At 40.3% G+C, this 21,391-nt stretch overlaps 1 protein-coding gene across 1 annotated transcript; it reads left to right on the forward strand.

Annotated features, from left to right (window-relative positions):
* Window positions 1-665: 665 nt before the first annotated feature.
* On the forward strand, window positions 666-19,260 carry LOC117515557 (vesicular glutamate transporter 2.1-like). The gene is made up of 12 exons (XM_034176169.1): window positions 666-1,070; window positions 2,200-2,455; window positions 4,089-4,207; window positions 7,295-7,409; window positions 8,233-8,320; window positions 10,045-10,131; window positions 14,643-14,785; window positions 14,865-15,014; window positions 17,973-18,105; window positions 18,183-18,293; window positions 18,392-18,519; window positions 18,626-19,260. The coding sequence occupies exons 1-12, from the start codon at window positions 985-987 to the stop codon at window positions 18,953-18,955; spliced, it is 1,746 nt and encodes a 581-aa protein (XP_034032060.1). The 5' UTR covers window positions 666-984; the 3' UTR covers window positions 18,956-19,260.
* Window positions 19,261-21,391: the final 2,131 nt, after the last annotated feature.

Below are 21,391 nucleotides of genomic sequence, written 5' to 3' on the forward strand. Positions count from 1 at the left end.
TCTCTTTGAAACAAAGCCATAATTTAAAATAAATCCATAATATAACCATAATATCGAAATAATTATGTTCGGATTTTTCCTCACATTGCTCCAATCCTCTTCAAAACGGAAAAGAGGGAAAAACTAATTTCTGAATGAAAATACATAGTAATGCCAGTAATAACAAGAAAATTGGAGGTTATTTTTTTAAAAATCAGAAAAACTTTTGTCCACAATTTTAACGATAATATATGTATTCTATTAATAATAGTAGTAGTAGTAGTATATTATTTTCAGTATTTTTAAAAATCCGTATAGATCTACTGATCTACAGTCTGCTTTAGGCTATAACACCTTGTTTCGACTTCGATTAACGTGCTTTTTAAAAATTTTATTGTTACTTTTTATTGTTAATCCTGCAGCCATTTGTCAGTGATGTCACCCTGAAGCCTTTTCTCTTGGTTGGATCAGTCATAACTGACGAGAGGTTATGCAATCTTCGCCTTGATCATGCACTGTGCCATAATTGAATTATGGGATGGAAGAGGAGTGAGGGCGGGGCTGCTGACAGGTGGATGAGATGTGCGCTGTCCGCGGTGCTGAAACCTCCTGCAGCCGGAGATCCTCACCTCACCTCAGACCGGAGCTCTTCGAATTCACGCCCATAGAATTTTTGTTTTAAAATATCCAACTTCTTCCTTTTTTATATTTTATTTTATTTATTTATTTATTCATTTTTATCGCCGACTGGATCTTAAAATGGCCCGGCACGGATTAACAGTGCGCAAAACAAACGCAGCTTTATTCCACTGCTGTTTTGTGAAGGAGAAAACAGCGCTTTCAGACTGAACGTGTTCCTCCTTTTCTCCAGCTCTCCGCTCATCTTTTTGGATCACCGGACTCAAAGAACGAGGGACGTTATCCGGATTAGTATTATAGCAATATGATCGACAGTAATGTGCGCCTGTTTGTTGTAGTATTATAGAACACTGAAATAATTGTGAAATGGAGGCGGAAAAGGAGAAAGCCTTTCCTTCCACTAAAGAGGGACTAAAACACCTCGCAGGAAAGGCCCTCGGGAGTCTGTACAGGTAAGTCTTCACCATTTTTATGCGTCTTAACTTCGCAATATTACGAAATCAGATAAAGTGTAAAAATAACCATTTGTTAACAGCGCGCGTAAAATATTCAGGTCTTAAATATGCTCATCCCCGCATTAAAATAGAATCCGGGAGGGAAACGTCTTTTTTATGAGCTAAATTATGAACAGGATCCTGAAAATCTCAGTTGTGTGCCCGAATATTTAAGGATCAGATATTTCCCTGGAGGATGAGCCCCTCCACAAGCAGCTGTGGGTGTTTTTTTTAAATAATTAATGAAACAGCACGAGTCGTGACACAAGGTCGGAGAACATCTATTACTTTACCCATCCATCTATATATTTTGGGGGTATTACAAATAAGAAACAATAGGCCTTTCAATAATTTAACATTTTTATTATGCCACTAAAGTGCCAAAATTCATTACAATCGAACAATAAGACGCAATATTTGCGATATTAAAAGAATCAGAAATTTTAAAGCACATTTTAGTATTATTTTGGGGAAAACGTGTGCTGCATTTAGAGATAAAACATTTGATATCAAGCTGCAGAAACGTGACTCAAAGCCAGAGGGTGGGAAAAATCTGTTTTACTGGATGAGGCCTGCACTTTAAGGGATCATTTGAAAATTCGTTTTTAATTTTGATGAGCAAAATCCAAACGTATACGCACGAAAACGGAGACGCGTTTATGGGAGTTAACGATAAAATAATATTAAACAGAGTGGAAAACAGCGATACTGGTGATAAAGATGCTGCTGCTGCAATGCGGTATGAAGGTCATTATCTCCCTGTTTGCCAACGAGCCTTTTCTTTAACACAAATATAGAAAAATCCTGCAGAGGATGAGAGAGAGAAAGAAAAAAAAAAAAAAAAAAAAAAAAAAACTCTGAAACAACCTTTCACATGCTTTGGCATACCCTGCACGAAATGAAAATGAAAAGCAAGACAAAACCTGAAACACCAGAGTGGAAGCGGAGTTTTACTTTTTAAATCAAAGAAGCATTTTAATTGTGCTGAACTATTATTTTACATATGATCCGCTGCATATTAATTGTGTGTAAAATGTGCACGGGTTCAGTGATCCAAATGTGGTCTGGGCTGCGATGTGTTGTGCAGGAGGCTGGAGAAGCGGCAGCAAACAGGTGAGGCCATCGAGCTGACGGAGGACGGGAGGCCCCGGGCGGAGCAGGAGCGGAGGGCCCCCCTCTGTGACTGCACGTGCTTCGGCCTACCGCGCCGCTACATCATCGCCATGCTGAGCGGGATCGGCTTCTGCATCTCCTTCGGCATCCGCTGTAATCTGGGCGTGGCCATCGTCAGCATGGTGAACAACAGCACGATCCATCAGAACGGCAAGATCATCATCAAAGAGGTGCGCGCAAGCCCCGCCCCCTCCTCTACTCATGACCACGCCTGTTGGCCAGAGCTGATCGATTAGTGGTTAAATCGGCGGCGTAGGTGTGAGTGACGTAAGCAATCTGACGTGGATTGCTATTTTAAATCACTGTCTTTAAAAAAAATATATGCTTTGTCTTTATGTGCGTCACTGTGATGTCACAGGTTGTTATATTGTTGCTGGTTTGAAAGTATTTTACTGCCATTTTGCTCGCAGTATATGTTTTTTATTATTATTTTATTATTAATTGCTTGAGGTTATTTGTTGATAAGCCTAATCAGTGGTTGTCGGTGCGATTGCTCGTGTCTGCCAGTGTGGGGGATCGAAAAAAGCACAGAAACAGTTCTTGATAAGTTTTGAGGCAGATCAGGTTAAATCTTTTCTTTTGTCATTCTCCTTTTTTTTTTTTTTTTTTTTTTAACAATTTCCTGGTGTTTCATCACGACCAGAAATGACAACATCGCAAATATCTATATTGACACTCAGAATTGTGGCTTTATGCTGTTTGATCATCAGTCACTGGGGAAAATAAAATAAAATAAATGCTTCCTGTAGAAGGTTCTGTCGGGCCTGAGGTCAGGGTATGACGTCACAATCAACATGATAAAAAGTATTTTTAGGTTTTAAAACCTGACGAGTGTATTCTCTGCTATGCTTTGAATAAATTGAAAAGTGAGTGTTTTTATAAAACGGCCAGCCCCCCCCCCCCCCCCCCCCCCATTACAGCCCCATTTTCTTGAAGCGGTATTTTTTTTTTTTTTTTTTTCTGTTTTGCTGTTTAGTAGAGAACCTTGAATCTTCGACTGGACTGGGTTGCTTGACACGAAGTCCAGTCGAAGATTCAAGCTTCTCTACTATGGAAACCATGGACAACTGAGAGCCTACACAGAAATATTTTGCTGTTTATAATCCTCCCCCTTATACCATAACCGTAACAATAACTCCTCATCACCCATCATTTCGTGCCTCCATCACGAAATCAATTCGCGCTTTGCGTCACGAAAAGCACCCCTATTTTCGTGATTGTATCACGAACCATACATGAATTTACTTTTTGTAATGCCATCACGAACTGCCATGAGATTGGGCTGATGGCTTACATCCATCACCCATGTTCTCCAGCTTCATACAGCTTGAAGGGGTGGAGATCATGATGTAAATCCGACTTCAAGCTTCATCTTTCAAACTGCCATCAAACACATAACTGATATCAGGTGGATTGTTGTCAGAAGGGCTTACAAAATCAAGCTTTTTTGGGGGGGTAGCTGAGGTAATAATATCCTCACAGAGCTGTGCCCTCTTTGAGAGCACCTCCTTTTTTCATTTGTTTTTTTTTAATAGATGATGTGAGTTTTTTTTTTTAAAGCTCTCTGCTTTCATTTGATAACTTTCCTGCTTTTGAAAGAGCCAACTTTATGAAAAAGATCTAAACACATGCTGGTGAAACTCACAATTCTTGCTTAAATCTCAACTTGCCTTGTGATGTCACAAAGTCCTACATGTTTTGACAGAGGTATGCCCTCTCTGAGTGCTCCATTTCTTTTTCCCCCTTTTCATTTTGTCTTTCTAAATAGCATGAAAATGTCATTATTTTTGTGTATTTTTAAAGAAAGCGAAATTCAACTGGGACCCAGAGACCGTGGGAATGATTCATGGATCCTTCTTTTGGGGCTACATCATCACTCAAATTCCAGGAGGGTACATTTCATCACGACTCGCTGCTAACAGGTAATTTTACTCAGTGCTTTCTCAAAACAATTCAGGTAGAGACAATGGGAGATATGTTTGAACATAATTCTTGCTGGTTTTTTCTACTTCATAGCTGAAACCTTTGCGTCATATGTGTCATGGAGAAGGAAGGCTGACGTACTACAGCTGATAAACGGGGGACTTCAGTCATGCCCCCCGGGCGCCTCCTTCATGTTAATGAGCTCCCATGGGACAACCATGACTAATCCTTTATGTTGCAGGGCAACCAGCCAAAGTCCACTAATAACTGGGAGCACAGGCGGAGCTAAGGGGGTAGTTTCAGGGTTGAACACCCCCCCCCAACACAAAACATTTTATGATTTTAAAGAAATTAGCTAAGTGCTTAAAAAAGATCTACTAGTTTGAAAAGCTCAAAAAGCTAAAAATAAACAATTGCCAAAACTGATTCAAATAAATAAAGCAATTGTTTCAGAAAACTAATTTACTGTCAGTTTTTTAATGTTTCAAACAGTACATGAAAATATTTTTCAGAAAACAATTCACTGCTTTCAAATGGTTGAAAAACTAACTGAAACAACCCTTTAGAATAGGATCAGCTGTTTTGAAACGGTAAAAAAAACCCTCCCTCAAAATCAAAGATTTTCTTCAGAAAACATCTAACTTTTTTGAAATGGTCAACACAGTAAATGAAACAGTTGGTTCAGAAAGAATTTACTGGGGTACAAATTCTTAAAACACAAATTTAAGGGCCCCTTCACACAGTGCGAAGTTTGGACGAAGTGCACACTTAGTGCGCATGACGCAGGAATCATGTGCAAACCGTGTAATGTCGTCCCTGCCTCCAACGCCTCGTACACCTGTTGCTACAACTATTTCCACACACAAGGGCCTGAAAGACAAAGTGTGAGCTGTGCGAACCCATTGCACCCTCTCGAGGCAGGCGCCGGCCAAATTCCAGGTGACACGCACGAACATCAAACACCACTCGCATGGCACTTACAAAATGTGTGGCTAGTTGCACTCTTCACACAACAACAGTCAGCAGACAACCACTGTCGTACTGCTGTGAAATTTGTCTAAGTTCCCCATGAGTGTGACTTTGCAAACACACACACTGACACGTGGGTGTGTGCGCTCCACTCACGGGAGGTGTGGCTTCCGACAAAAGCAGCTGTGGTGATCTGTCATTCTGGACATTCCAGCTACACAACACCTACTGTGTTTGGACAGTCATGGACTAACAACTGTCCACTGTGAGGCACGTGTGTCTGATTGCTGTATTTATGTGGACATAAATAAAAACATATCGCCGTGGTGGCAACAAGCTGCAGCATGTGAGCGCGTGCACGGAGTGGACACTGACAGCCCCCCAGGTTGAAACGGACCGTCAGATCAGAACACGCAGTGGGCGATCTGACCGTCACGTCGCCCACGTGAGCTCTGTTCTACATGATGCGGTGTCTGTGCTGTGGCACGCCGTCCATAAGACACGCATGTCGGGCAGAACATGCACATGGCTGACTGGACACACCTGATCAGTAGATGTGGACATGATCAGAACACACTGCTTCTCATTCATGTCATTTCATGACTGTATGTCTGTGACCATGAGTCATCACCACGTCCCGGATGGTGTGTTTTTTTCTTTTTTTTAAAAATATTCCACATAAGCGGTGCAATGAGGTCCCACAGGTACCGGCCGTTTTTTTTATTTTTTTATTTATTCCACATAACTGGCACCATGTGCTGCACCTGCCACTGTTAATGCTTGACAGACACCGGCGCACACATGAACTCTCACACCAGGTTTGTGCACACCTGCCCATCGGTGCAATGTTTCGGGTGCAATGTTTTGGGCGCGATGTTTCATGCGCTAATTTCGAACTGTTTCGTGCTGTTTCGCCATTTTCGCCCAAACGCTTTCCAAACTACGCACTATGTGTGAAGGGGCCATAATCAATTACTTTCAAAATAACACTCTATTGTAAGATGCCCTAAACATTAATGAAACAATACTTTTATAAAACAATTTGTTTCAAAAAGGTCACAACACAAGCTGAAATAACTGCTGTCTTGTAAAATGTCCTAAATATTAATGAAACAACTGTTTCATAAAATGATTCACTGTTTCAAAAGTATCATAACAACAAATTGAAACAATTCACTCATCTTCAACCGCTTACTCCAATTGAGGGTCACGGGGGGCTGGAGCCTGTCCCAGCAGTCAAGGGATGTGAGGCGGGGTGTACCCCGCCTCCATATATATATATATATATATATATATATATATATATATATATATATATATATATATATATATTATATATATATATATATATATATATATATATATATATATATGTACAGGCCTAATAAATCCTTTGGGTACCACTCAAATGACTTTATATCAAAGGAACGGTTACCTAGGGAGACTCAGTTGAGGAATGACACTTCCATTGTGGGGGAACATCAGCTACAACATTTTGGCCATGTAGACCATTTCTCTGTGCATGAGCCATCATGTGGGTACCTCATATACTGAGGACTGCAGCAGCTGGGGAAGGCCAAGGGGACATCCATGGTTCACTTAGCTTCAGCAGATAGATGGTTACTTTCAAGAGGATGAGGTGGATTGGTTGTCAGGACCCAGGGAGGTTGCATGGTATAGTGGATGTGGCCCTATGTCTGCATGAGTTTCCTCCAGACACTCTGTTGTCATCCCACCTTCAGAAGATGCACACTAGGTTCAAGATCCTTTCACAGCCCTTGGCCAAAGTAGTGTCTGTGGACCCCAAGATGGTCCACAGACAAGATGGTGCTGGACTTTGGCAAATCTTACAAGAACTTCACCGTGCCACTTCAGCTGAGCCCCAGTGATGCCTTTGGGTGCAAACACCTGCTATCTTCTCTGAATAACTGCCTGTTTGCATTCACACCCATTTGTTGCATTTTCTGTCCGTGATGTGTGTTTATTTTAATTATGAAAGAGATTTTATTCTCACCATGCCCAAGCCGTTTTCTAACCATGCACCGATCTCTGTCCACACTTCTGACAATCCTTTCAAAACCATTCAGATAATTAATCTCAACACAATGTTTATCCAGAGTTTTTGGTGCTGCCATCGTGCTGACATCTACTCTCAACATGTTCATTCCCTCCGCCGCCCGAGTGCACTACGGATGCGTCATCTTTGTGAGGATATTGCAAGGGCTGGTGGAGGTACTGATACACAATTTGCACCTCAGATGACCTTTAAAAGACTCAACTATAAAGCCTCATTATCAAGATGATGTTTTGAAACTGCTTGTCATGGAAAATGTGAAGACACTTCATTCATTTCACAAACAAAAATGTGAAGAGCACGAAGCATTTTAAATGGAAACACATCAAACAAAAGATTAAAAAAAAAACACGTGATGCAGGCTGCTCTCACTGCTCAATAGCCACAGATTTTAGAAAGACACTATTATGAGACTGAAGGTCGTTCTCCTTTGTTACTTTATTTTCTGCATTCACTGGTTTCAATAGAAGCTCCTGACCATTGGCGAAGAGCCGCCTGTGTTGTGCACACATCGACTTATTACTGCAAATTAAACATTAGCATTTCAGGGTGTCTACCACAGCAAGGCTGAGCAATTTGTGTCTATCAATAGTTTATTGTATGCCACTTAGTGTGTAATGAAGATTTAATGGGAGCAATTCAGTTTTTTCCACCTCATAAACCCAGTAGTCAGCTTGAATTTGTCCCGACTCACACCTCATCCATTAGTCTCTATTAGAAAGGTCAGCTAGAACACATGTCAGTTTGCTATTTATCTTCTGTGTCTTTTGAAACAAGAACAGATAATAAGAAATTGTATTGACTGAAAGATGTGAAATTTGTTGGATTTGAATGGAACAAATGGAACAGTTTGTGTGCACACATGCAGCTTATCTGCCACTTCACACAGAAAAACCATATCAAAGTTAGTATAATGTAATGCTTCTTTGTTGTACAGATAATTTATTGAAATTGTAGACTAATATTGATTGTGACTATTAGGGTGTGACTTATCCGGCCTGTCATGGAATATGGAGTAAATGGGCTCCACCGCTGGAGAGAAGTCGTCTGGCAACTATCTCCTTTTGTGGTAAATAGTCTACCTCGAGACAGTCAAGTTTAAAGGGGTCATATTGTACAATATCAGTTTATATTCATTTTGTACAATTAAATACCATTGTGATTTATGTTAAACAAACAGACTTTCACAGTTTTACAACTGTGCATTCAGTAGTATCCATATTAGAATTTAAATTCTGGTCTGAAATGGATTGTTTTAGACTTCTGTGACATATGTCACAGAAGTCTAAATTAGGACTTCTGCTTGCTCTATAAGGCACGCCCACTCAGCCAGTTGGTACTCTGTGTGATCATAGACTGTACATAAACTGGACAAACTCTCTGTAACATTACCTGTAGATTTTCTGAAGAGCTGAAGTGAAGATAGAATGGGGTGGTTCCAACTGTCACTATTTGGACAGTGTCTGACCACCTAATTCCCAGCGAACCTATAAGTGGGTAAAGAGGTGCAGTGGGTGTAAGATTGGCATGACCTCTGAGGGAAGAATGTAGCCCAAACATGTCCCTCAATCTCAGAGTTGATAAACAAGCTGAAGCTATCAGTTTAACAGTTTGGTTTGGGTGTTTTAATAAAGCATACTATTTCCAGACTGGGTGGTGGTTTTCATAATGGGTGACTCAGGGTGCAAGTATTAAAAATGATGGCCGTCTTAATGCCCCAGTAAGTGTGAAAAGTAAATATAACTTCACTCAGTTCTTTTTATCTGAAAATGTGTACTAATAGTGCTAATATATAAAATAAATAATATTAACATTTTGATCAACAGAAATACTGTAGCACAGACTATTTAGATGGTCCATTTGTACAATTAACCACACAGCAAGCCATATTTGCTCAGATACTGTCAATAAAATTTTCAGAAAGTACAAACATAGGCAAGAGTACAGCAGTTAGCAGCCAATGCTAGTGGGACCCTGACCTCAGCTTGCCAGCACACAGCTGTCACTCAAAACGACCCCACACCTAATTATTCATAACTTAAAGTAGATTAACCTGAGTAATAATAATAATAATAAATCACCCCCTGTACAGGTATCATAAAGGGGAAACTAGCCATCACACCATTTTTTAAAAACACTTTACTAAACACATTTATTTCTGCTGTAAAGTTGGAGATGTTAAATGGGGTTCTATGAGGAGTGACTGCTTTTGGAGCCAGTCCAAGCGGCCTTCAAGGAAATGCAAAATGTGGCACTTCTGCATTGTTGTCATTTTTCAGCACCTGACTTTGGAGCTTGTGTATGACTATGAGAGAGAGAGAGAGAGAGAGAGGAGAGAGAGAGAGAGAGAGAGAGAGAGAGAGAGAGAGAGAGAGAGAGAGAGAGAGAGAGAGAGAGAGAGAGAGACAGAGAGACAGACAGAGAGAGAGAGAGAGAGAGAGAGAGAACTGGCAAGTAGCAGTTCTTTTCCAAATAAAGGTACAGGCACAGAAACCTATAATTTCTTAGCAGCCTAAAAATGGGATTTTTTTTGAGTATGTATTGACTCAGTACCTGGGTACTTGTCTGCCTATTCTGGCTTACTGAAAATGTGTATAATATGACCTGTTTAGGCAAAAATGCAAGATGGACTCATTATAGTATTAATAATTCAGCTGAAAAGAAGGGCTGTAGTTGTAAAATGCATGTAAATGAGTGTCATGTAAATGTGTCATGGCTTCACGGTGCTGCTCTTTGAATAAAAATATTACCTGAAGATTTGCTCAGATTTTGACATCAACATATTCTGTTCAGGATCCTATGCTGGTGCAGTGATAGCCATGCCTCTGGCCGGGATCTTAGTCCAGTACACGGGGTGGTCATCTGTCTTCTATGTTTATGGTGCGTATCACTGATATCCTGCAATGTTATTATTACAATCCCAGAGCTACAAAGTCCACTGGAGTAGATATTGCAGTCATGCAATACCTGTACACTGTACCTGTACTGTACTGTACCAAACACTTTAAATGATTTCAACACAGAGCTCAAAGCATGTGATAGCTTGTGTATATATGATACAGAAAAAAACACATTTGACCTTGACTTTCATTGTGACCTTCAAAAATATCAAAATGGACATTTTTTGGTTTGTTTGTTCTGGTGTGGAGGTCCATCAACATACAGTACATCCATAAAGTATTCAGATTACTGCAAGTTTCCCACATTTTTTTATGTTACAGCCTTATTCCAAAATAGATTAAATAAAATCCTCAAAATTCTCCACACAATACCCCATAATGACAATGTGAAAAAGTTTTTCTTTGAGATTTTTGCAAATTTATTAAAAATAAAACAACTAAGAAATCACATGTACATAACTATTCATAGGTTTGGCCATGAAGCTCAAAATTGAGCTCAGGTGCATCCTGTTTCCACTGATCATCCTTGAGATGTTTCGATAGCTTCATTGGAGTCCACCTGGGGTAAATTCAGTTGATTGGACATGATTTGGAAAGACACACAGCTGTATAAGGTCCCACAGTTGACAGTGCATGTCAGAGCACAAACCAAGCATGAAGTCAAAGGAATTGTCTGTAGACCTCTGAGACAGGATTGTCTCAAGGCACAAATCTGGGGAAGGGTACAGAATCTTTTCTGCTGCTTTGAAGGTCCCAATGAGCACAGTGGCCTCCATCATCTGTAAATGGAAGAAGTTCAGATCCACCAGGACTCTTCCTAGAGCTGGCCGCCTGTCTAAACACAGTGATCAGGGGAGAAGGGCCTTTGTCCGGGAGGTGACCAAGAACCCAATGGTCACTCTGTCAGAGCTCCAGCATTCCTCTGTGGAGAGAGGAGAACAGCTCTGGAGAAGAGAGGAGACAACTCTGTGAATGTCCTTGAGTGGTCCAGCCAGAGCCAGACCTGAATCCAGCTGAACATTTCTGGAGAGATCTGAAAATGGCTGTGCACCGAGACTCCATCTGACCTGATGGAGCTTAAGAGGTGCTGCAAAGAGGAATGGGCAAAACTGTCCAAAGATAGGTACACCAAGCTTGTGGCATCATATTCAAGAAGACTTGAGGCTGTAATTCAAATCCAATCAAATCAAATCAGTTTTATTTATATAGCGCCAAATCACAACAAACAGTCGCCCCAAGGCACTTTATATTGTAAGGCAAAAGCCATACAATAATTACAGAAAAACCCCAACGGTCAAACGACCCCCCTACGAGCAAGCACTTGACGACAGTGGGAAGGAAAAACTCCCTTTTAACAGGAAGAAACCTCCAGCAGAACCAGGCTCAGGGAGGGGCAGTCTTCTGCTGGGACTGGTTGGGGCTGAGGGAAGAGAATCAGGAAAAAGACATGCCGTGGAAGAGAGCAGAGATCAATCACCAATGATTAAAAGCAGAGTGGTGCATACAGAGCAAAAAGAGGTGAATAAAAAGAAACACTGGGTGCATCATGGGAAACCCCCCAGCAGTCTAAGTCTATAGCAGCATAACTAAGGGATGGTTCAGGGTCACCTGATCCAGCCATAACTATAAGCTTTTTCAAAAAGGAAAGTTTTAAGCTTAATCTTAAAAGTAGAGAGGGTGTCTGTCTCCCTAATCCGAATTGGGAGCTGGTTCCACAGGAGAGGAGCCTGAAAGCTGAAGGCTCTGCCTCCCATTCTACTCTTACAAACCCTAGGAACTACAAGTAAGCCTGCAGTCTGAGAGCGAAGCGCTCTATTGAGGTGATATGGTAACTATGAGGTTCCTAAGATATGATGGGACCTGATTATTCAAAACCTTATAAGTAAGAAGAAGAATTTTAAATTCTATTCTAGAATTAACAGGGAGCCTAATGAAGAGAAGCCAATATGGGTGAAATATGCTCTCTCCTTCTAGTCCCTGTCAGTACTCTAGCTGCAGCATTTTGAATTAATTGAAGGCTTTTCAGGGAACTTTTAGGACAACCTGATAATAATGAATTACAATAGTCCAGCCTAGAAGAAATAAATGCATGAATTAGCTTTTCAGCATCACTCTGAGACAAGACCTTTCTAATTTTAGAGATATTGCGCAAATGCAAAAAAAGCAGTCCTACATATTTGCTTAATATGCGCATTGAAGGACATATCCTGATCAAAAATGACTCCTTGATTTCTCACAGTATTACTGGAGGTCAGGGTAATGCCATCCAGAGTAAGGATCTGGTTAGACACCATGTTTCTAAGATTTGTGGGGCCAAGTACAATAACTTCAGTTTTATCTGAATTTAAAAGCAGGAAATTAGAGGTCATCCATGTCTTTATGTCTGAAAGACATTCCTGCAGTTTAACTAATTGGTGTGTGTCCTCTGGCTTCATGGATAGATAAAGCTGGGTATCATCTGGGTAACAACGAAAATTTAAGCAATGCTTTCTAATAATACTGCCTAAGGGAAGCATGTATAAAGTGAACAAAATCGGTCCTAGCACAGAACCTTGTGGAACTCCATAATTAACCTTAGTCCGTGAAGAAGACTCCCCATTTACATGAACAAATTGTAATCTATTAGATAAATATGATTCAAACCACTGCAGCGCAGTGCTTTTAATACCTGTGGCATGCTCTAATCTCTGTAATAAAATTTTATGGTCAACACTATCAAAAGCTGCACTGAGGTCTAACAGGATGAGCACCGACATGAGTCCACTGTCTGAGGCCATAAGAAGATCATTTGTAACCTTCACTAATGCTGTTTCTGTACTATGATGAATTCTGAAACCTGACTGAAACTCTTCAAATAGACCATTCCTCTGCAGATGATCAGTTAGCTGTTTTACAACTACCCTTTCAAGAATTTTTGAGAGAAAAGGAAGGTTGGAGATTGGCCTATAATTAGCTAAGATAGCTGGGTCAAGTGATGGCTTTTTAAGTAATGGTTTAATTACTGCCACCTTAAAAGCCTGTGGTACATAGCCAACTAATAAAGATAGATTGATCATATTTAAGATCAAAGCATTAATTAACGGTAGGGCTTCCTTGAGCAGCCTGGTAGGAATGGGGTCTAATAGACATGTTGATGGTTTGGAGGAAGTGACTAATGAAAGTAACTCAGACAGAACAATCGGAGAGAAAGAGTCTAACCAAATACCAGCATTACTGAAAGCAGTCGAACATAAAGATATGTCTTTGGGATGGTTATGAATAATTTTTTCTCTAATAGTTAAAATTTTATTTGCAAAGAAAGTCATGAAGTCATTACTAGTTAAAGTTAAAGGAATACTCGGCTCAATACAGCTCTGACTCTTTGTCAGCCTGGCTACAGTGCTGAAAGGAAACCTGGGGTTGTTCTTATTTTCTTCAATTAGTGATGAATAGTAAGATGTCCTAGCTTTACGGAGGGCTTTTTTATGGAGCAACAGACTCTTTTTCCAGGCTAAATGAAGATCATCTAAATTAGTGAGACGCCATTTCCTCTTCAGCTTACGGGTTATCTGCTTTAAGCTGCCAGTTTGTGGGTTATACCATGGAGTCAGGCACTTTTGATTTAAGGCTCTCTTTTTCAGAGGAGCTACAGCATCCAAAGTTGTGCTCAATGAGGATGTAAAGCTATTGACAAGATAATCTATCTCACTCACAGAGTTTAGGTAGCTACTCTGCTCTGTGTTGGTATATGGCATTGAAGAACATAAAGAAGGAATCATATCCTTAAACCTAGTTACAGCGCTTTCAGAAAGACTTCTACTGTAATGAAACTTATTCCCCACTGCTGGGTAGTCCATTAAAGTAAATGTAAATGTTATTAAGAAATTGCTGCCAATTGGGTGCATCAACAAAGTATTGAGCAAAGGGTGTGAATACTTATGTACATGTGATTTCTTAGTCATTATGGGGTGTTGCAAATAGAAATTTTTTTTTTTGGGGGGGGTGAATTTACACTATTTGGAATAAGGATCTTGCATTAAAAATGTGGAAAAAGTGAAGTGCTGTGAATACTTTCTGGATGTGCCGTATGCACACTGAATTGTAGAATTTTTAAATTCTATATTCTTCCATTTTAACTCTCGGAGTGAAGCCAAATTCCTAGGCTTATCTAAAACCTATAGGAATGTAAAATGCAAGATGGGAATAGACAGGAACAAAACAGATTTGTCATCAACTTTTAAGTTCTAAATTAAAAGAGCATACTGTATAATTTTGTTGACGTTGCTGTACCAGATCAAAAAAAAAAAAAACATTTTTTTTTGCTTATGTAATATGACATATACCTGTCTGCTCCATGTCTGGATACACACAGACATGCTATAAAAGCTTGTCCTGTTGTGACAGGTTCTACTTTGGAGCTGGATTTGGATTATTTCCTGTCTTGTGGTTTGCTGTTGGCCTGTCTGGATTTATAGAGACTTATAGGGGTGATCCCTGTGATGATCTCTGCAGGATGCTTTGGTATCTTTTGGTACATGTTCTGGATCTTGGTGTCCTATCAGAGTCCAGCCGAGCATCCAACCATCAGCGAAGAGGAACGACGTTACATTGAAGAGAGCATCGGGGAAACTGCCCAGCTGATGGGTGCAGCTGAGGTGACATCTCATACTATGTTTTAATGTGGCTCATAACCACATTCAGTTGAGTTTATAATTTTACATTTTGCTCAAACAGAAATTCAAGACTCCCTGGAGAAAATTCTTTTCTTCCATGCCTGTCTATGCAATCATTGTGGCCAATTTCTGCAGGAGCTGGACCTTTTATCTGCTCCTCATCAGTCAGCCTGCGTACTTTGAAGAGGTGTTTGGCTTCGAAATTAGCAAGGTAAAGAACAAAAAAAAGCTCTCACAGTGCCTGCTGTTTGTTTTTAAAATATCCTTTTTAATGCAGCGTTTCCCTTTCAGTTGCACATTAGAATTGTCTTGAAATAAATGAATAAATCAGTTTATGTTCAAGTTCACTGGAAATCAAGAAATTTGCTTTTGTAATGATCAAATGTAAATGGAATGTTCATGACACTGGAATGATTTTGCTTTTTTTTTTTTTTTTTAAAGGACTTATATTGTACAAAATCTGCTATATCATGACTTTTACAGTAGGGATTCCATATTTGTTGCATTTAGAAATTAAAATTTTATGCTTGAAAGTGGTTGTTTTACACCTTTGTGGTGTGTGTGTGTGTGTGCTCTCAAATCCATATCCGGTTTCCTGTTTCCTATGCAACACATTAACATGACATGGGAGACAGCCAGTACACCCACCATTATAGCCAGCACCTTTGGAAAGGCTTGTGGCAAACAGCACTCCTTTCCACTTGGCAGGCACCAAACCACATTTCTTTTCACAAAGAGGGCGGCACAGTGGTTCGCACTGTTCCTTCACAGCAAGAAGGTCTCAGGTTCATTTCTGACCTGGTCCTTTCTGTGTGAACTTTGTATTTTCTCTTTGTGTTTGTGTGGGTTCCCTCCAGGTGCTTGGCTTTCTCCTGCTTCTAAAGACATGCACATTAGGTGAATTGGTAAATTGGCTGCAGGTGTGAGTGAGCATGTGAATGTGTCTGTCTGTCTGTATGTATGTGTGTGTGTCAGCCCTGCGGTGTGTGGAAAGCGTATACCTCAGTATTATGTGATCTGACAGGCGGTGTCTCATGATTACATCGTTATAAACATACAAAATCTATTTAATGATGTGGACAGTTATTTAGAATCATAATGAATCATTTTGATAAGCAATTTTACAGCTGATTTCTGCTGAAGATATTTTCTCATCTTGAATCAGTAAATGTGCCACAGCTGTTTAATCTTCAACATCCATAGGCTTTGACCTGTATGGAGGAAGTGAATCATGAATCAAGTTGGTTTGGCAGCTGTAATCTGGGAGCAGGTTGGCACCATGTGATCTGAGTTATTGCTCACATAATAATTGAAGTCAGGGGCTGATTTATTCCTAGACTGAAGTAATATGTTTTATACGTCCGCCGGAGACGTAATAAAATCATCAGCGTTTATTTATTTGTCTGTCTGTTAGCAGGATTACGTCAAAACTACTGCACGGACTTTGACGAAATTGTCAGCATACATAGGTATTAGACCATGGAAGAACCCATTCAATTTTGGAGGTGATCTAGATCTGGATTCTGGATGAAGTTTCATTTTATATAGGCTTTGAAGGATTACTGTGAGCAAGATTACATCAAAACTACTGCATGGATTTTTTTAAATGAAATTTTCAGCAGAGATACATATTAGGCCATGGAAAACGCCAATATATACTCAACAAAAATATAAACGCAACACTTTTGGTTTTGCTCCCATTTTGTATGAGATGAACTCAAAGATCTAAAACTTTTTCCACATACACAATATCACCAATTCCCTCAAATATTGTTCACAAACCAGTCGAAATCTGTGATAGTGAGCACTTCTCCTTTGCTGAGATAATCCATCCCACCTCACAGGTGTGCCATATCAAGATGCTGATTAGACACCATGATTAGTGCACAGGTGTGCCTTAGACTGCCCACAATAAAAGGCCACTCTGAAAGGTGCAGTTTTGTTTTATTGGGGGGGGGATACCAGTCAGTATCTGGTGTGACCACCATTTGCCTCATGCAGTGCAACACATCTCCTTTGCATCATCCGTGAAGAGAACACCTCTCCAATGTGCCCAATGCCAGCGAATGTGAGCATTTGCCCACTCAAGTCGGTTACGACGACGAACTGGAGCCAGGTCGAGACCCTGATGAGGACTACGAGCATGCAGATGAGCTTCCCTGAGACAGTTTCTGACAGTTTGTGCAGAAATTCTTTGGTTATGCAAACCGATTGTTCCAGCAGCTGTCCGAGTGGCTGGTCTCAGACGATCTTGGAGGTGAACATGCTGGATGTGGAGGTCCTGGGCTGGTGTGGTTACACGTGGTCTGCGGTTGTGAGGCTGGTTGGATGTACAGCCAAATTCTCTGAAACGCCTTTGGAGACGGCTTATGGTAGAGACATGAACATTCAATACATGAGCAACAGCTCTGGTTGACATTCCTGCTGTCAGCATGCCAACTGCACGCTCCCTCAAATCTTGCGACATCTGTGGCATTGTGCTGTGTGATAAAACTGCACCTTTCAGAGTGGCCTTTTATTGTGGGCAGTCTAAGGCACACCTGTACACTAATCATGGTGTCTAATCAGCATCTTGATATGGCACACCTGTGAGGTGGGATGGATTATCTCAGCAAAGGAGAAGTGCTCACTATCACAGATTTAGACTGGTTTGTGAACAATATTTGAGGGAAATGGTGATATTGTGTATGTGGAAAAAGTTTTAGATCTTTGAGTTCATCTCATACAAAATGGGAGCAAAACCAAAAGTGTTGCGTTTATATTTTTGTATTTTGGAGGTGATCTGGATCCGGATCCAGATTCTGGATCAAGTTTCACTTTGTATAGACTTTGAAGGATTACGTCAAAACGACTTCACGGATTCTCACCACATTTTCACCACAGATAGATATTAGGCCATGGAAGACTCCAATAAATTTTGGAGGTGATCCGGATCCGGATTCTCGATCAAGAGTTCCCTTTATATAGGCTTTGAAGGATTACTTCAAAACTAGTTCACGGATTCTCACCAAATTTGCACCACAAATAGATATTAGGGCATGGAAGACTCCACTGAATTTTGGAGGTGATTTGGATCCTGATTGGCAAATGTCAGAAATCTCTGATTGCTCTTGTGTTGTTGTTGTTGTTTGTGGTGCCATGTTTGCCAAACTTTTTGATGGTTCCTCAGGTTGGGATCCTGTCAGCACTCCCTCACTTGGTTATGACTATCATCGTGCCCTTAGGAGGCCAGCTGGCTGACTACCTGCGCACACACAACATCATGTCCACCACTACGGTCCGCAAAATCATGAACTGTGGAGGTGAGATTTGAGCTTGATGCTGTACAGTAACTATGCCCCATCAGGACATTGGTTTACTTTGGTCCTGTTGTTTTTAGGGTTTGGAATGGAGGCCACTCTTTTGTTGGTGGTTGGATACTCTCACAGTAAAGGTGTGGCCATCTCTTTCTTAGTCTTGGCAGTGGGTTTTAGCGGTTTTGCAATATCAGGTGAGTGTCTAAAAATCCTGAGGTCTTGCACAGTTTGAAATACAAATTTGTACCCATTTATTAGATTAAAAAAATGACTCTACTTTTCCTTGTTGTAGGTTTCAATGTCAATCATTTAGACATTGCTCCTCGCTATGCCAGCATTCTCATGGGAATATCCAATGGTGTAGGAACACTGTCAGGGATGGTCTGCCCTCTAATAGTCGGAGCCATGACAAAGAACAAGGTGAGTCCTTTCTATGATGAAAATGTTGAAAAGAAATTATGAGGAGAAGAAATTCAACAAATTTATGGACTATCTCAGCCTGGTAGCAACTGTTTTCTTACTCTAGACCAGAGAAGAATGGCAGTACGTCTTCCTCATAGCTTCCCTCGTGCATTATGGAGGAGTGATCTTTTATGGCATCTTTGCATCTGGTGAGAAACAGCCATGGGCTGACCCTGAAGACACCAGCGAGGAGAAGTGTGGCTTCATCGACGAAGATGAGCTTGCTGAAGAGACAGGTGATATTACCCAGGCTTACGGCACCATGGGTGGCCCGGCTAAAAGCTATGGGGCCACTGCACAACTCAATGGAGGTTGGGTGCAGGATTGGGATAAGGTGGAGGAGTATGTGCAGGAGCCAACAGGGAAGGTGTATGCTGAGCGGGGCTATTCCTAGACCATTGGTATTTGCGGTTATGGTGAGTCGGCCTACAATAAACAGACTTCCCATAGCAAATTGCACAAATAAACATTATATTAGATATTTAAACATTCTGTGTACTCAAGTAGTTCCAAATGGCCAGCGTAGATGTTATTTGTAATGCAGAACAATCTTCCTTAGATTCTTAGATGTTTCTCATCACATCTACCTAGGGCTTTATGTACAGTTGGAAACACGTTTAGATGTACCTTGGCTAAAAACTTTCTAACTCAATTTTCTCCTGTTGTATATATTCAGTTTTATCATGTGTGTTAAGTGGGAACTCTAAGCTTTTTTTAAACTTGGGCCTTATTTTTATTTATTTATTTATTTTTAGAGATTTTTGGGTTCAAATCATTATTCTGGTCAAAAACAATTTTAATTTGTCCAGTACTAGGTTACAATGTTGACGCTGTTATGAGCTAAACAACTACAGAGTGAAATGGTACACTGCAAGCTAAAACTCTCAATGTAAACCACTTCCTGCCACCACCGAATTGGTGAAAGTGTCAACAGGAATTTTTGGAAGCACAGGAACAATCCCTACCAACATACAGTTGTGTTCATAAGTTTACATACTCTGGCAGAATGTTTCAGAGAATATGAATGATAACACAAAACATTTTCCACTCATGGTTAGTGTTGTGTGAAGCCATTGACTGTCAAATGACTGTGTTTACTCTTTTTTAATCATAATGACTAAAGAAACTACGCAAATGACCCTGATCAAAAGTTTACATACCCTGGTAATTTTGACCTGATAACGTGCACACAAGTTGACACAAACAGTTTGAATGGCTACAAAAGGAAACTATCCTCACCTGTGATCTGGTTGCTTGTAATCAGTGTGTGTACCAGTGAGTTTCTGGGCTCCTGACAGACCCTTGCATCTTTCATCCAGTGCTGCACTGATGTTTCTTAGTCATGGGGAAAGCAAAACAATTGTCAAAGAATTTGTGGGAAAAGGTAACTGAACTGTATAAAACAGGACAGGGATATAAAAAGATATCCAATGATCTAAGAATGCCAATCAGCAGTATTCAGATTCTAATCAAGAAGTGGAAAATGAGAGAAACCAAACCACGGTCAATTAGACCAACAGAAATTTCAGCAACAACTGCCAGGAAAATTGTTCTGGATGCAAAGGAAAACCCACAAATAACTTCAACTGTGGAGGTGAGATTTGAGTCATCAATGATTGCAGTCAGGAATACAGGACTTTCTGAAACAAAGTGGTGTGGCTGTTTCAAGATACACAATAAGGAGGCACTTGAAGAAAAATGGGCTGCATGGTTGAGTCACCAGAATAAAAACAGGATACTTTTTTGCAAATGTCACAAAGTATCCTGCTTACAATATGCCAAACAGCATAAAGTCATTTGGAGTGATAAGACCAAAATTGAACTTTTTGGCCACAACCATAAACGTTATATTTGGAGAGGAGTCAGCAACGCCTATGATGCAAGGTGGTACACCATTCCTACTGTGAAACACGGAGGTGGATTGCTGATGTTTTGGGGATGTGTGAGCTACAAAGACACATAAAACTTGGTTGAAATTGATGGCAGGATGAATGCAGCATGTAATCAGAAAATACTGGAGGAATATTTGCACTCATCAGCCTGGAAGCTGTGCGTGGGACGTACTTGGACGTTCCAGCATGACAACGATCCAAAACACAAGGCCAAGTTGATCTGTCATTGGCTACAGCAGAATAAAGTGAAGGTTCTGGAGTGGCTATCTCAGTCCCCTGACCTCAATATCATTGAGTCACTCAGGGAGATCTCAGACATACAGTTCATGCAAGACAGCCCAGGAATTTACAGGAACTGGAAACTTTTTGCAAAGATGAATGGGCAGCTTTACTATCAGAGAAAATAAAGAGTCTCATCCACAACAACCACGAAAGACATGTTAAAGGGGGCAGAGTCATTTGGGTAGGTTCTGTTGTAATTATGATTGAAAAAGAGTAAACACAGTTGTTTGACAATAAATGGCTTCACACGACTAACCATGAAGGGAAAAAAGTTTTATGTTATTATTCATATTCTCTGAAAATTGGCTAAAAAAAATCTAAAATTTTGCCAGGGTATGTAAAATTATAAGCACGTGTACATGTATGTATGTTTACGTCAATGTATGTAACCAAACTTTTTAACATGACTGACTATACTGTTTGTGTCTTACATTAGCTTTCTTTTATTTTGGCACCACTGCTAAGCACTAAGCCATGACGAGTCAAATGTTGCTGAGGAGCTTGTGTTTTAGCTTATAATTGGACCAAGCCCCTTATTGACAAAACCCAGAACTTTTTAAATATCACATTCAGATTAATGGCTTCCTCCTTGGTTGATAGCTTTTTTTGTGATGTAATAGAGTATTTTCTTAAATGTGGACAATTTCACATTTCTA

The sequence above is a fragment of the Thalassophryne amazonica genome, chromosome 8 (assembly GCF_902500255.1).
Source record: "Thalassophryne amazonica chromosome 8, fThaAma1.1, whole genome shotgun sequence".
Taxonomy (NCBI): domain Eukaryota; kingdom Metazoa; phylum Chordata; class Actinopteri; order Batrachoidiformes; family Batrachoididae; genus Thalassophryne; species Thalassophryne amazonica.